Genomic DNA, 16887 nt, shown 5'->3' with positions numbered 1-16887 from the left:
ATATATATATATATATATATATATATATATTCAATAATATATATGTGCAATTTAGATTAGCACTATTAAACAATAAAGAATTTATAATCATTCAATGCATATATTTCCATTCCTGATTAGTCATCTATCCGTTATGACTATAGATGGCTAACTAGGAATGGAAATAAATGGATTAAATTATCATATATATATATATTATTATTATTATTATATATCAAACTTTCATTGAAAGTTGAATTTAGACTTTAATTTTCATAAATCTAACATGTCTATAATTATAAAACAAGATTTATCATTACTGATTACAAAAGTGGGATAATTAGTTAAATATTGATGACGGACAGACAAATCATAGACATTTTAAAAATTTTATTTTGAAATCCAAGGTAGGCATGTGAAGTCAACGCTTAACAACAGTAACACTAAAACTTGTACTGTTGTAGCAGTAATACTAATACTAGTAACAGTATTACTATCAGTACTACTAGTAGTAGTAAAGCAGTATTAGACTAGTAATATTATTGTTAGATACTATATTAGTGGTAGTAGATTTAAATCAGCTTACCTCTTTCATCTTGACATTAAATAAACCTAATTCGATGTGTTAATTGTTTCTAAATTCTATGAATATAAGCGTGACAGAAATCTAACACTTCCATAAACGTAAAACGAAAAGTTAATGAACCGATCACCCGCACTTACCGCTACGCGGCGCCTTAGGAATATATTATCCAAGGAAAACGTAGGTGCATAACGTTCTAAACAAATCACTTCCGAAAATATTGACATATTGCTATTCAAAAACAACTTAGCTTGACAAAGAATGACCAGCAACAATTGTCCAACTTCCAGGAAGTATGACTCATGTGTATTGTTTTTTACCGTATATATTATTCACAACTCATGGTAAGAATGAATAATACAAACCGAAATACACGTCAACTGACGGGGAATGTTTAAACTTAATTATAACAATGTAAGTTTAACAGCAATCATATATATCAGAGTAATAACTTGAACATAAACTTTATCTCAAATTTTTAAAATTATAACAAAGCTTCTTCATAAGCAACATTTGCGGCTTGTTTTCCATCAACCAACAAAAAATGATTTTGAGGTGATCCCACCCTTGGACACCCTACATCCCATTGACCATGAGAAAAGCATAATTGTTTAAAAAAGTCCAGCAACTTTCGTGATTTGATCTTGAATCCCTTTAGAATATTCAGAATTGTCTAAAGCGCCAACTTACCAACATTTTTGAGAGATTGACTCAATAGACTTGGAGTAATTAACCAACAGGCTTTACAAAATAGAAATACGGTTTAAGCTCAATTTTGACTCCCTTAGGACATTCCCTATAGTTCATAGTGTTCACATACAAATTTTGGTTGAGATTGGCCCAATAGACTCGGAGGAGTTAGGGTGCAAACAAATACACATTTCGTCTTTATATATATTGTTGCGTCATCGAGATCATGTGATTCTACGCTCTCTCCTTTCTTGAATTATCCCATACTTTGGCGGGACCAGTCTAATAGTATGAAAGCATATATGAATGGCTATAGGTCTTCTACCAAAAAGAAATACCCAAATTTCCTCTATCAACACTTTAACTCTTTAGTGCGCAGTTTGAAGATTTTCGCAAGCAACACACATAATTCGTACAATGGAAAAATGTAAAGTTTTTTGAGCTAAACTTTTGGAAGGAGAAGACTAATAGATATTTGTTTGTTTGTTTTAGACCAAAGTCACATTGGGTTTTCTACTGCGTACACCGCGGGGAATTGAACTTCGGATTTTAGCGTTGTAAGTCCGTAAACTTATTACTGTCCCATAGGGAGATATTATTGGATGAAAAATGCTAGATAGAATTTACTACCATGGTAATGAAGAGCGCAATACAGAAAAAAAACAGGGCTAAACCATAGGAAAATTCAATAAATTACTGCGAGATTTCCTAAACACTATTGGGTTTACAGGCAAAAATATAGTTAACAGCGAGGGTACTCAACTAACGAAACAATGCATTCTAATCTTTACATTTAAGAATATAAAAAAATATTGTTACGTCTCCGTTCGTTAATTGATTTTCCGTAACATCGTTCCTACGAAACTTTAGCGACACGAGTCCTTTCTTAATAAAACTGGTTTATTCTTTCCGAATACAACTTTACGATACACTTAATTTCAACAGTCGCGCTATAACAACGAACGTTAACTTCAACAATACTCTCTGACTGCAGTTCAATTACTCACTACCTACACATTGTCCCGTCACGTTGCCACCATCTTATATATACCAGGCTAGCCCCAATCTAGTAATCTCAGGAAGGTTCGAGAAAGAAGTGGCGTGATACTAGTCACGTGACCTCGCTGACGCAACAATATATTTAATTAGATATACTCATTATCAAGTTGATTTTTAGTTTCACTCTAAGTAAATAGCTTGTTCTGTGTGAAAATTAACATTAATTTATGATTTAATTTTAGTATCGTGATCAGATTTGCAGTGAAAATGTTTTCTAAGCAATTAAAATTGATACGTTCCAACCTATGAGCGGGAATCTTAATATAATGTGCGATTAACAACAATCATAAATTCAAAGTGTATTGGTTATTATCAGCAGTGCAGGTGTTGAATTATAATTTTTAACATCAAGGTCAAATCCCTCCCATGCTGAAATGGCACATAGAATTCAGTGCTGAGATCCAGCTCAATTGGCACTGTAGTACCATGCTACACTAAATGTTTTCCATTCCTTGCAATTTAAAAGTTCACAAAAATTTTCCATCCTAATTCTCTGGTTTGGAACATGGCATTGTTTAAGTAAGTTCCTAGATTTAACTTTGCCCAGGGGCTAATTGGAGATTAGGTGCCTCCTTGTCCGATTATCATGCAGGAATAACAATGAGCTTTTTAATTAGCACGTCTAGTTATTCATGTCAGCGAATCAGGTAGTAGCTGCAGGTGGATTCATCCATGATTTTCACTATATGTTGGCCAACTGATCAAAAGGCACCACATCTAATACATTGTTGGAGCTCGAGAGAGCAGTCTTTTCATAAATTTTGCCATAGATTTCAAGAGATTTCGAAAGGCTTTACTAGAATTTCATAGGTTCTTCAGCAGATATCGTATCAGACTTTAAGCAGAATTTACTTTAGAATTTTACATTTACTGTTACTAAATTTTGTAGGTAACTTAAAGAGATTTCAGTAAGATTAGTTAGAACTCTTAAAGTTGTAGCCTACCTCGGTGGTAAGATGGTCAGTATATTATTTTTGTATAATTTTACTTTTTGAGAATGTTGCAAGTTTTCCAGTGACTGCAGAATTAACTTCTACAGTTATTTGTATGAGCAGTTGGATTAGTTCATTGAGTAAGAGTGTGAGTTCACCTGTGAGTGAACAGTGAGTTTTTGTGGCGAATTCCATCAGTAGTCTGAAAGATTGTCTACTGAGTCCATTGATATATTTCTTGTCTTTAAAAACAAGATTAAAAGTTAATGGTTTCATCTAGGGAAAAGTTAGCGAACAGAGATTAAACATCTAGACTGGTTTAATAAACCTCTTCATCAAACCTCAAGTTTCTAACATTTTCAGAAAATTCAAAGCTGTCTTTAAGTGTGTAGCTATTCAAGTAAATTCGGTTGTTTAGCATTATTTTCTTTCTTGTATTAGAGTTGGTTTTATAGATTCACATAACTTGGGGACACTCTCTTATCGAGATCCTCTTGAGATTTCATCCCCCATCACCTTAACCTTGCCAGAAGATTCTCTAAGACCATTATTGCCTTGTGATTGGCTTGGAAAGGGCTTTCCCATATCTTGCTACTTGTCTCACATGTGGTGCATTTTCCCTTGACTTGCATTGGAGCTATTACCCTCCAAGGCAAGAGGTCCTGGTCCCTGTCATACAGAATTTACATCTCAGTCATGTTAATGGCCATTATCTGGTACTGCCTTTTCAACACCAGAATCTAATCTAGTATGGGGAGTTTGTTATTACCTTTAGGTGGTTTGGACTTAAGTTCCAGCCTCAGTGTTTTCTGGGTTTATTTCCTAAGTCTTTTGGCTGGAGATTCTTTGGTGGCTGCCAAGGCATACAAACCCCCCTATGTCCTGACTGCCAGGACTCTTGCTATTAGATTAGAGGTTCTATTTTTTACCTCAAATTTCCAATATGGTGATGGTGGAGGAGGAAGAGACAGACTCTTAGTCACATGACTAGTCAGCACTGTGATTGTGTTGATGGTGACAGGAGAGGAAACTTCTGGTTTAGCCATTCCAATTGTGGTAAGCATACTACAGGTACCTGCCCAACTCTGCCATTCTAAATCCTGGCAACCCTCGAGAAGTTCCAAATTCTAGAGAGGTTTTCTTCATCTTAAGGGTATAGTGCTCCCATCAGAGGTGGGAACACACCTGGCACCATCGAGGAGTTGTGACAGAATTAGAGCTGGGCCATTTTATTGATATCAGTGAGCATCAGTTACATTGATTAGCGTCTCACAAACTAATCTATTAATCAAAATTATGATTAATCATTTAATGTCATGAAAATAATACACTAATCTAAATTAGTGTTTCTGATTTTTCTAATTATCCAAGTAATCGAAATATTGTTCTTATGTTTTGTAGTTGTTAAGCACAGAGCTACATAATTGTGAATTGCTGACTAGAGTGAAAGCAATTGGCTGGCAACACCTACCAACAATTTTTTGGCTACATAAGTGTTAAATAAAGTGCAAATTTATTGTTTTTGTTTATATTATGCCATGTCTATAATTTATAAGTAGGTAACTGTATTCTATAATGTTGTATGATCAAGTGCAGCTTGAAAGGAGAAGCTCAGAAAGACTGGAACTCCCCATTATATTTTTTCATAAATTAATAACTGTATTCTTTAATGTTGTATAAGCAGGTATGGATCTGATGTATGGACACTTCCATTTTTCAGGAATTCATAACTGTATTTTGTCATGTTGTATGAGCAAGTGCAAATCTAGAGTTCCTGACTTAAGTTTTTAGGAATTAATAACTATTCTTTAATTTGGTATAAGCAGGTATGAATCTAGGGGATGGGTACAAGGGGCCAAACCCCTCTACCCATTTTTCTGTAATAACTGTATCATCTAATGCTGTATACGTAGGTGCAGTTCTAGGGGCATTTCTGCCCCCCCCCCCACAAACACTGTTCAGAAATTAATAAAAACAGTTTTACACTACCAATATAGTATCAAAAAGAAACATTAGAGTCAGTGTTTCATTTCATTGGGTTATCAATTACCGTGCCCTCAGTTATTCAATGGTAAGTCTGATAGCTTATAACAATAAAAACTGGTTTTCAATACCTATGATAGGCACAGAACAGACAGCCCATCCTGTAGCTTTGTGCTTGACAACAAACAATCATTATTAAAACTTTTCTGTGGTTTTCTGAAACCAACACAGCTGGAGTTTACAGGAACTCAGTTAAGGTATCAGCTAATAACTGAATTAACTGATAATCAACAACAAGGGCATCAATCAAATGTTACCATGGTAAATTTTCTTCCTTGGCTATTTCCAGACACTCTAACAATATGTCTAGACTTTAAGAGATTTGCCTTCATAAAAATCAGTATAGTTTCGACTCAGGTAGATCTGATAACATTGACTTGTTACAAAATCGATTTTTTATTGTTCAGAAGTTAGAATTCTTATGTCAAAGATGTATTTAGTATTGCTGATGTCTAAAATAAGTGAAAGTACAAGTGGTGTGACTATAACTATTTCATTTCTATAAAACTGTTTATTTCTGTTTTTATTTTCATATCAATCACGTTACTAGCAACAAAGATACAAGCTTTGAAACAGCTGTATTATAACCTGACTGAATTAATAATCTAAAATTATATATTATCATTATTTTAACTTTGTGCGAGTTATTTAGGTTACTTTACGACCATATGCACCACAATGATTAATCCAAAATGCCATAATATTATAGTGGAAGTCTCTTTTTCATATTACAAATAGTGAAACTTTGGTTATAGTATTATGCAGTTAACTTTAAAAAAATATACCATCATCATAAAAATGCAATATTTCTGCGAGTTTGGGTAAGGTCTCTTCCCTCTTGTGTATCCTGTTCCAGAACTTTGCTGTGGATACTTCCTTCTGGTGTGACACTCCAAACCTGTTGAACAAGGTGGCTACCATAGAAAAGAGCATCATTGAGGTAGAAAAAAAAACATTGGTAACAGAATAAAACATCTGGAAAATGAATTATTAAATGCAAAGGTTAAATCTGCTACACCTCTTTCCAGCCTAGAATGCCATATGTTACAAAATATAAAATAGTAGAACTTAATTGGTATACATCTATCACTGCTACTGCTTTGCTACTTAAATCAGCTACACCTCTTTCCAGCCTAGAATGTCATATGTTACAAAATATAAAATAGTAGAACTTAATTGGTATACATCTATCACTGCTACTGCTTTGCTACAAATTACTGGAGGACCTTCATGGGCTACTTTAGCCATGACACTACCAAATCAAGTTCCAAACTGAGCTGGTCAATTCAGTATCAGCTAACTATGGTGGGAATGTATCGTGGGAGGTATACCACTCTCAGTTTTAAACCATCTCTAGAATGAATGGGTAAAATAGTGAACAACTGGATATTCATCATGCTACAATTTAAAAGGAACAGCTTTAACAATATAAAGTAACTTTTCAGCAGAGAGACATAACTACCAAGCCTTGTTATTGATATTTTTCTTTTCTTCACATCTGACTTCACCATCCTCTAGTACTACTTCTTCAAACTTGTCATTACAACCTTTCTATGCTTCTTTGATCTTATTGTTGTAATCTCTCTGTACATCCCATTAGTTTAATTGGTCTGGTCTTCAATCATATTTTTTCTTTTAAGGGTATGTCTCTTTTTTGTCACTCCTCCCTTAAATTTCTGTCTCTTACTTCTTGGTTTTCTTTTAATTTTCTGTCTCATGTCTCTTGATCTTGCCTTAGTAATTTCATCATCTCAAGTAATGCTTCAGTCTCACTATTTAACATCACGTTTGCCATCTTCAACAGTCTATGTTATATTTCAAGTATATTCCAAATTCTATTTTCCCCAAAATAAACCCCCACTTCATGCATCAGTGTTGTAACATTGATCATTCTTGAATCTTTGATGGGTTATCTTAAATAAACTGATAAAAAAATTCAACATATAGTACACACAACAATCACAAATTATTTTATTTCCTCCTTTAATATTTATGCAAACTTGAACACTTGTACACTATCGTAAATTGTTTTAGGCCTACGTTACAAATCTAAGAGAACTAAGATTAACGTAAAAATAATCACTAAAATAAACTTACATGTAGTTGTACAAAGTATCTCAATAAACTTGATGGTTAACACATGTCCAAATTACGTCACACACCAACTGAAACAACTCTCTACTTTCTTGAAACAATAGCTTAATTTCTTAATTATTTCGAATACCCTAAAATTTTATATTACATACTTAAAACTTTCTAGGTGATTTAGGCTTGTCTTATTTAACCTTTTGATCTGAACGTCATCATTAAAACCCGCAGCTCCCTCTAGCCAAAAGTTTATATTACATCTTTAAAAATATAGCTTATATGTTAAATCAAAGTTTAACGACGTATTTTACACGTTGATAAAAAACTGTTATTTGGAAATTGGAGAAAACCCATCAGTTCAGTTTAGTGATATTTTATTCTTAACTTTAAAAAGTAGGATAATAAAATGTATCATGAATTTTCTGTCAATGTCCTAATGGAAACAAACCATATCGTACAGTGTATGTAATTCCATGTTTTCCATCTACTTAAAAATATTAAGAAATGATAATATCTTACCAAAGTGTAGGATTATTTATTTTTGAGCCTAGGTCTTAACCTTTTATTTTCAGCATGCTCATTTTTCAAAATATTCATTCAACAATTTAATATGGAGGTTTTTATAAAGTGAGAAGCTGATAGGGCTGGACAAGTTGAAGTTGATGTTTACTGTTACCAAAGTATAAGGTTACTGATTATCCTTAATAAAAAATTAAATTTTTTAAGAGAAAATTTTGGACTCACCCGTAAGTTTGTTCTTTTTAAATTGTTCTCGGGTTTTATTTCTGTAGGTTTAAAATTTCCCGAGAAAGTTATTTTATATTTTAACACTGTCACAAGAATAGCATACTCAGTAGGCCTAATCGTACAACTATTGAACTAGTAATACTAATAGTATAACTTACCAATATCACTTCGTTTTACTATGTCACTAGGCCTAGTATTAGTAAGTAGTAGTACTTGATTAAGGAAGCATGTTATGCTAATATAATAATAGGTAGGCAAACAACGATTTATAAGCATAAGGAAAAGTTTTATTGATGATGGAACATACTACATGTTTCGACAGAACAATGAAGAAAACAGACCAATGTTCTGTCGAAATATGTAGTATGTTTCACCATCAATGTAACTTTTTCTGGTGCTTATAAAATAAATAATTGTTTGCATACCTATTATTAGTATTAGTAAGTAGTAGTACTTACAATTAATTGTAAACTGACTTTGACTGATTAACACCACAGAATACTGTAATTACTATAGTAACCCACAATAAAGTTTACAGCTGGAAATGCATCAAGAATAAAGCTTAAAAGACTTAATGTGAAATATTTTTTATGTGCTAATTCTAAGTAAATAAATAATTTTATATCATAATAAACATTACAATATTACTTTTTCAATGAATCAAATAACAAACAATTTTCTCTCAAAGTGCAACAATAAGAAAATCGGCAAGATTTAATATGAAATAAGCTTTTAGAAAGAAAAATTGATACTTATAAACCTAATGGTTTTAACTGCAAAATGTCAAAAGTGAGATGTTAGAAACACCATTTTGATAATGCTATTTCTGGTATTGTGGTAACACTAGCAATAGACAAAAGGAGTTTTGGTCGAAAAATTAGTGCAGTTTTTTAATTATCATTGAAGCATTTTCAACCTTGGTGTCCTCCCCAATTTTGATACTTACTGCATGCACCAACTTTCCCAGTTTAATCTTTTCATTGCCAGTCCTTTTCTACGTTTAGCGAGTTTGTGTGGATTGACCTAATTTTCTCCTGTGATACTTTAGGTCTTTCATGTCTTCTCTGCTCATTATTTGATAAATTAGATTTTTAAAATTCTTTTACCATCTGAATTACTTTAGTTTAAGTTTGCATTTCAAGTTTGTTTATTACTTTGTTATTTTGTTTAATTTTTGGTATAGGTATGGATTTTGAACAATTGTTACTATTTGGGTAATTGTAACTTTGGCCAATTTTGTGGGTGTGTTAATTCATTATTTATACTTTATTTCACTGTTTATGTTAGTTTGTAAATTTCTTTTTCTTTACTACTAGTCACATCTAATTGGGGATTAGATTTGAGTCTAATTTTGTTATTGTCAACTGGGTGCTTTTTCATTCTCATGTTTTTCAGGGTAGGTTTTACTTTCATATATTTTGTCCTATTGGCTCTTTGAGTGGACTTATAAGTTTGATATTTACATGTCTTTTAACTTCTAAGTTGCCTTAGTGGTATTGTACTTTAGGTGTTGCTTATTGTTTTGTTTTAGGTCGATATTCATAGTTTTGTAAGTAAGTTATTTTTATGTACTTTGTAGACTACAGACCTTGGTCCATTCTCTGTGGATTCAACCCCCTCCTGTCCTTCAACATCTCATCTTTCCCAGTTTGTTGCCTGGTTGTTTGATCAGGGTTAGTCTGTGTCAGCTGTTTTCAGTTATAAGGCTGCCCTGTCGAACACATTCTGATTCTTCCATTTCCAGAAAGCTTTCTCCTCCATTGTTATTTTCATTCCTTTCATCTTGTCTGCCACATTGGATTTCAGTTTTGTCCTTCATGCCCTGTCTAGTTCTCCAGTTGAACCCATTGCTACATTTTTTTTTTGTACCATCTTTCTCTTAAGTCCTCTTCATTCTTGCATTAGGCTGTCATTCCGATATCTATGCCATTGTTGTTTCCCGCATCCTTTACCATTCTTCTTATGTTATCCTCTATCCTGGGGTGTTCCTGTAAGACCACCAGCAGCTTGTCTGCTGGTATGTGTATCTATATATTTTTTTTTTACTAAAAGTTACTAGTTTCATTTATAAAGGACCATCACTCATGGACCTCATGAGTAAAGCAGGTGGGGATTTCTTCCCATCCCTACTGATCCGTGATTCCTACAATCGAGGTCTGTTTGCATTTCAGAATAGGGAATTGCAGACAGCAATTGCACTTTCTCTTCCAGTGGAGCACATGAATCCTTACTACTTCCGGTTTGCAGTTGCTACAGTGGCGGAACATGGAGGTTTCCTCTTGAGTGGGTTTTGAAAAACAAAATAAAACTTTATAGTCCATGTGTACCCACTCAGTGAGAATAGGGCTATAGTTGTTACAATCATTACCATACCGAACAATGAATTATACAATAATATTCAGTATCCAAGGTACTTCCCCAAGATGTTTTTGTCTGGGCAGACCACACTTGTTGATATGTATATCTTATGCAAGGCACTTCCACTGGATGTTTTTGCCCTGATGGAGTGCACTTGGCATAATCCTATGGACCCAGGGTACTTCCCCTGGATGTTTTTTACCCGGGTGGCCTGCACTTGGCCTATTCAAATACATTTCATGATCCTTAAGCCCTAGCCACATATTGTTATTCTCTCTAGCTCATTTAGTGGCACCATACTGTGACTCACTATCACTATGTTCAGTGCTATGTCTTGTTTCTGACGGTGGCTCGTTATGACATGAATGTGGACAGAAGGCTACTAATGATGACCCCTACGATCACACTCATAACTGTAATTTATATCTTTTATAATCCTCCGAATCCAAGGTATTTCCCCTATTTTTTTTTTTTGCCTGGGTGGACAGCAGCAGTTTATTGCTATGTCTTTTACAATGCATTTCCACTGGATGTTTTGCCTGGATGGAATGCACTTGGTGTAATCCGATGTAACCCAAGGCACTTCCTTTGGCTCATACATATACGGGAAAGTGGTTGCATAAACATGAACCTTTCCTCATTTTTCAACACCATATTGATTCATATCATAGTTATCCAGCACTTCCTACACTGATTCAGTGCTGTATATCTCTTTATTGACTTCAGTTGTGCCTATCAATTCAGTTTTGCCCCAGTTATGTTACTGTATTGATTGCTGGGAAAAGAGCACACCTGTTCCTGAAGTAGTGCTGTTCTCCACTGGTGTGCTTTCTTTTCATATTCTAGCACACCTATTCTTTCAGTGCGATTGCTTTCCACTTGATTTGAGATTGATGTGCCTTCACCGGCCCCTCCACCTTAGCCATGTGGGATTCTAGCTTTGGGTGAATGGAGGTAGTACCGTTTTTGGAACTTAACACTTTCATACTCTGAACATGTATTTCCAATAGGTACTTACCTCATTTCATCCACTTCCCACCCTTCCTCCCCACTGAGATGCCAGTGTTTATGGTTTATGCCTGCCAATTTTTGAAAATGAGAATTGTTCTAGAATAGTAGAGGGAGCTAGCTGCTCCAGTATATATTGTGCAGTATAATAGGTGAAGAGTAGTCACATGATCACCACATGTTCTGAAATGGCACAAGACTGATGGGGTATAAAGACTGGTACACTGTAGCAAAATGTTTTCTAGCAAATGCTTAGAGGGCAGACCAGGATCGAGGTAGCTGTGGGTGAGAGGAGGTAGGTAGGTACCTATCAGAAATACATTTTCAGAGTAGAAAAATTTTGAGTTTGAAAAACGTGAACTATGGAAACAATCAATTCCATTATAAAGTCATCATAGTTGTTATATCTTTAGAATTTGTAGGAAAACCATATTTGTTTCAAACGAAACATACAGCATAATTTTTTCTGATAAGATAATTTGATAGTTTAGAAAGGATTTCAAGTGGCAGAGCCATAATTGAAGTTTCATTAAACTTCAATTATGCAATGTATCTCGTTTTAGAATAATATACGGTGATCCCTTTTATTTTTAAGGGCCATAGATCTTTGTCCTTTTATAGTTATACGGGGAATGATAATATTTAATTTATTATTATGATTTTGTAATAAGAAATGACTGTTAATGCTAACAACACTTCATAATTGATAAGGAACTAATATTTTCTGAATTTCAATATATTTTTTTTTCATATTAGTTTCTAACTCCAGATCCATACTGAATGTATATTTTCCAAGAATCTATTACATACGTACATACGCAGAAATTAATTTTTTGATTGAATGGACTATGGTTTAAGTAATTATTTAAAAACTTATTGTTCATGCTATTCTGTACCTGTTTTTTTTTGTCTGCTTTTCAGAATTTCACCTTGAAGACTCAAATACAAACAAACATGTGATCAGAAGACTGTAGGTTTATGGGAAAAAAAAGTTTTCTTCATTTGATGAACTTTCTATTTGACAATAAATCTTGGATTTTATTACCATTAATGACACTACAATTGTTTTTGTGTTTTCATATGTAATTTATTTTATGTCTCTAAGCATTGGCTTTTGCACATCATATATATGAATCATTATTTCATGAAATGGATTCGAGTGGAGGTACACATCGGAATTCTGATTTGTCCAGTGAAGAAAGAAAAGATGTGATATATACAAAACATGAAAGTCCTTCTAGCCATGAAGGTACATGCAGTGAAGTTTCTGAAAGTCATGTTCAAGGTCAACTTGTTGGTTATTTAGAAGTTGAAGACAGTGACATTAATTCCGATGAAAGTATTATATGTTTGCCCCGGCAGATAGAAATTGATGGGGAGCATGTTATTTTGACTCACGATGAGCATGGTGGTGAGATAATAGTCGTCGTCAGTACATCCGAAGAAGATATTCAGTCTCAGACGGTGAATTCGGGAAATGTAATGCTTGGCGGTGACCTAGAGAATTTCAGTGAAGGTCGATCAATAGGTTATGAAGAGCACTCTATGGAAGGTGAATATATGTTTCAAATTGGTGAAAGCCTAGAAGCCACTGAGTGTAGTATTGCTTGTTCTAAAACACCTGGTACCTTTGTAGATAATCAAAATGTAATTGAATGTCATGATGACATTAATAATCTCGGCAAAACTGTTATTGAAGATGTAGATAACTTAACTATTGCCAATAACAAAGAAAGTCTTACTAAAAAACACTCCAATGCTGCTTTATCAAAAAATTTGAAAAATAATTCAGAAAAAATGAGAGGTAACTGTTCCAGCTCAGCTGCTATGGATTTGTCATTCACTAATACTGAAACTAATTTATCTTCTGAAGACTGCAGTGAAAACGTACATGTTAGAGAAAATGAAGATTTGTGTGAATGGATTAGAGAACCTGTAGTGTCTAAGAGTGAAAACAAATCAGTGCCTTATTCTATTCAAGAACAGGAATTCATTCAGTCTGAAAGTTATTCAAATTATGAACAAGAATTACATAAAAATAATAATTTTGTATCAGGTTCAGCAGTTGTGAGTGATGCAGCAGGTTTTGATAATTTGATTTTCTCTAAACAAGCAGCAAATGATGAAAAGTGTACACAGCATGAACAGTTTGAACCATTAGATATTGTAGTTGATGATAAGAGTAAAAAAAGTTCTGAAAGTGAATTAAAAGAATATCAAGAAGGTTCATCAACTGAAAACGAAACTGAGAGCAAAAAAGATTTACCAGTTGGTGGACTTTGTATGGAAAAAGATGATCTTTCTCTGTCATCAAGTAAACAGCTTTTCCTAACATCACAGAATAGAACTAGTGATACAGTCAAAAGTGGGTTAGAAAGAGATAAGCCTAATCAGTGTAGGAGTACAAATGTAATCACATTTGCTCACTCATCACAAAAGAATGTTTATGAGGAGGAGATAAGATACAAAGACTATTCAAAGCTAGATAAAGAGATTGCGGCTGTTCAGGATAACCCCTTTTTTAAAGTGTTTGAGAAAGATGAAATCTTATCTTCAGATGTTGAACAAATAAAAACTCAAAATTCAGAAAAAACGGAATCTGTTATGGATAAAATTGATGGTACAGTCTCAGACAAAGGTGATTATTTAAAACAGACTTCAACTAAAAAGGATGGTAACTCTAAAATTACATGTGGAGAAACATTATCAACGAGAGAAGAAAATACAAATAAGGCAAGTACTGAACTTGTATGTGATAGTAAAGGTGTGAAGATGCATTCTGACACAGAAGAAAAAAGAAAGTTTTCTAATTGGCTTAAAGAGGCCTCAGAGATGGGAGAAACAAGAAATGATTATGAAAATAATGTTTCTAGTAATACCCCATTTAATATTTTGGATGAAAAGAATAAAACAGGTAAAATAGAAGGTGCAGAGTATAAAGATCAAGAAATTAGGAAAGCCACTACAATGGAAATTGAGGCCATAGCTATAGAAGGTATTGAAGCTGGTGAGAAAGTAAATAAATTGGAGATAGAGAATCAGCTTGTTGCTGATACAACAGAAAAATTTGAAGACAAGCTTAGTGAAAATGAGGTATTCAAATTGAAAACAAATATGAGTGGAACAGAGGACAATGTTGATGCAAAAGAAAAATATGAGGCTGAAAAATCAGTGGGAGAGAAACAAGTTTATGAATCAGTGAAATTGACTGAAAATTCTCAAGCTGAAGCTGTAAATGGTGAAGGATTAGAAAATGCTACGACATCCAATAGGACTGAAGATAAGAATTGCAGAGAATTTTGTGTGGGAAAAATAGAAAGCCTTGATAAGAATATCAAAACTTTTTCATACTCAAATAAGGACACTGTAGAAGAAACTTTAGATAGCATTGAAGCAGAACAAAAGGACACAGAAAAGATGGTAGTTATATATGAAGACAGGGTGAGTGAAATTGATGATCAGGCCAGAGAAAATGTTAATATACAAAGTGCTAGGAGACCAGATAACTTTCAAGAAGAAGAAGAATTGGAAGAAAATTCTTTAGTTTTAGAGAAACAGTCTGCTACTGTGAAAATGAAACATTTTACAGCTGAAAAAAATATTGAAAGTAATAAATCCATCTCTGAAGAACATGAGAATATATTAGTTGAAAATATTAAGGATAGCACTGTATCAGTACAAAATTTTGAACCTGAAGAAGGGAAAATAGAAGAAAATGTAAAATGTGTTGAAAAATGGGACATTATCATGACAACTGAATCTCACAAAAGTGAAGAAATAGCTGAAAATATGTTTGATATGGAACAGAAAACAGCAAATATAATAGATGTGAATATTGAAAATAAAACTACCATAAGTGGAAACGTGGAGTTCTCAGAGAAACAACTTGTAGAAAATATTGAAAGTACTCTTGAAAATAATTCTATCTTAGAAGAACAGGCCATGACTGGAAATTCATTAAATAGTGCAAAAGCAAAAGAAGATCTTGTAGGAAAAATGGAATATATCACGAGAAATAGACAGAACGTTGAAACAGAAGAAAACCTGAAAGACGTGACAGGCATTAAAGGTTTCAAAACTACCAAAGGACAAGCAGGGAACAAAATATCAGAAAACCTTAACCAAGAAACAACTTTTCAGGATACTAGAAATGGAGTTTCTGAGACTGAAAGAACAAGAAGTCTTGAAAATGAAAGAAGGTCTCAAAATGAGCAATGTTTAGAAAAGCAGTTTTTGAGAACATTTTCAGAAAAAAATAAATGTAGCGAAACTTCGGAAGGTAAAGTTGAAATGTCTGTGAATGCCAAAAATAGCACTGTTAATCTAGGTACAACCACTACAGAAAACCTTGCTGCAGTAACAGTATTACAGAGTCTTAAAGATGGAACAGATGTTAAGAAAGGAACTACAGAAAATCTGTGGGAGACTCAAAAATCAGAAAACCTTGAAAGTGATAAAAGTGTTCCGAGTACTACATTAGTAGAAGTACAACTTTCACCCAAGCTTAGTGAAGATGAAATAAGTTCTCAAAGTATTATAACCTCTGAAAAACATACTTTAATTTATAAACTAGACAAAACTGATGATGTAAAAGATACCCTGTTTGCTACAACCAAGGAAATGCTGCTTACGACTGATATATCTGATAATCATGCAGACGGCAAAAGTTCTCAAGTTGAACCAACAATGAAGGAACAGTCTTTGGATGATACATCAGAAAATATTGAACACGAGAAAAATGTTCAATGTGCACCACCAACAGCACATTTTGTGACTGATTTGTCAAATGATGTTATTGATCGAAAAAGTGTTGAAATTGAGTTGATAATGGAAAAACAGCAAATCTGGAAATCAGAAAATCTGGAAACAGACAAAAGTGGTAAAAGTGCACAAACAACAGAACAGTCTGTGTCTGAAATATTTGAAGGTAATTTAAGTGACAGAAGTGTTCTTACTACTGGAATAAAAGAACAACAGTCTGTAGCTGAAGATCTTGAAAATGAAAGAAATATTCAAAAGACACCAACAAGAAATGAACATTTTGCAACTGAAATGTCTGAAAATCTTATAAATGACAGAAGTTTTCAAAATGTGCCAACAATACAAGAACAGTCTGTGAGTGAAATATCTGAATATATTGTAGATGGTGAAAGTGTTCAAATAACAGAAAAATATTACGTGACACCAATATCAGAAGATGTAAAGAACACAAGTACTGAAATAACATCAAGCAAAAGACAATCTGTGAGTGATATAAAAGAAACTTCTCAATGTGTTTGGGCTTATCAAGATACACCAACAACACTAAAACAATCAGAAGTATCGAAATATCTTAAAGATGGTGGAAATGTTGAAGTTTCACCAAAAGAAAAACAGTCTGTGAATGATGCACCAGAACTT

At 33.6% G+C, this 16887-nt stretch overlaps 2 protein-coding genes across 3 annotated transcripts in view; one reads left to right on the top strand and one right to left on the bottom strand.

Moving 5' to 3' along the window:
* The window catches only part of LOC106468504 (apoptosis regulator BAX-like), a 30463-nt gene extending 22885 nt beyond the window's left edge, over positions 1 to 7578 (bottom strand). The window contains exon 1 of one of the 2 annotated variants that reach the window (XM_022396841.1): positions 7384 to 7578. The gene's annotated coding sequence lies outside the window, so the exon portion shown is untranslated. Of the gene's footprint in view, positions 1 to 565; positions 677 to 7383 lie in introns of those variants that run through there. The other variant, XM_013928934.2, reaches the window with a different exon arrangement.
* A 2627-nt stretch (positions 7579 to 10205) lies between these two features.
* LOC111088040 overlaps positions 10206 to 16887 on the top strand; it is an 8059-nt gene continuing 1377 nt past the window's right edge. The window contains exons 1-2 of the mRNA XM_022396844.1: positions 10206 to 10392; positions 12593 to 16866. Coding sequence (XP_022252552.1) covers positions 10206 to 10392; positions 12593 to 16866 — 4461 coding nt within the window. The remainder of the gene's footprint in view (positions 10393 to 12592; positions 16867 to 16887) is intronic.

Source organism: Limulus polyphemus, unplaced genomic scaffold (assembly GCF_000517525.1).
Source record: "Limulus polyphemus unplaced genomic scaffold, Limulus_polyphemus-2.1.2 Scaffold3030, whole genome shotgun sequence".
NCBI classification, from domain to species: domain Eukaryota; kingdom Metazoa; phylum Arthropoda; class Merostomata; order Xiphosura; family Limulidae; genus Limulus; species Limulus polyphemus.
The sequence above is the reverse complement of the archived record's forward strand: the minus strand, read 5'-3'. Positions and strand labels throughout refer to the sequence as shown.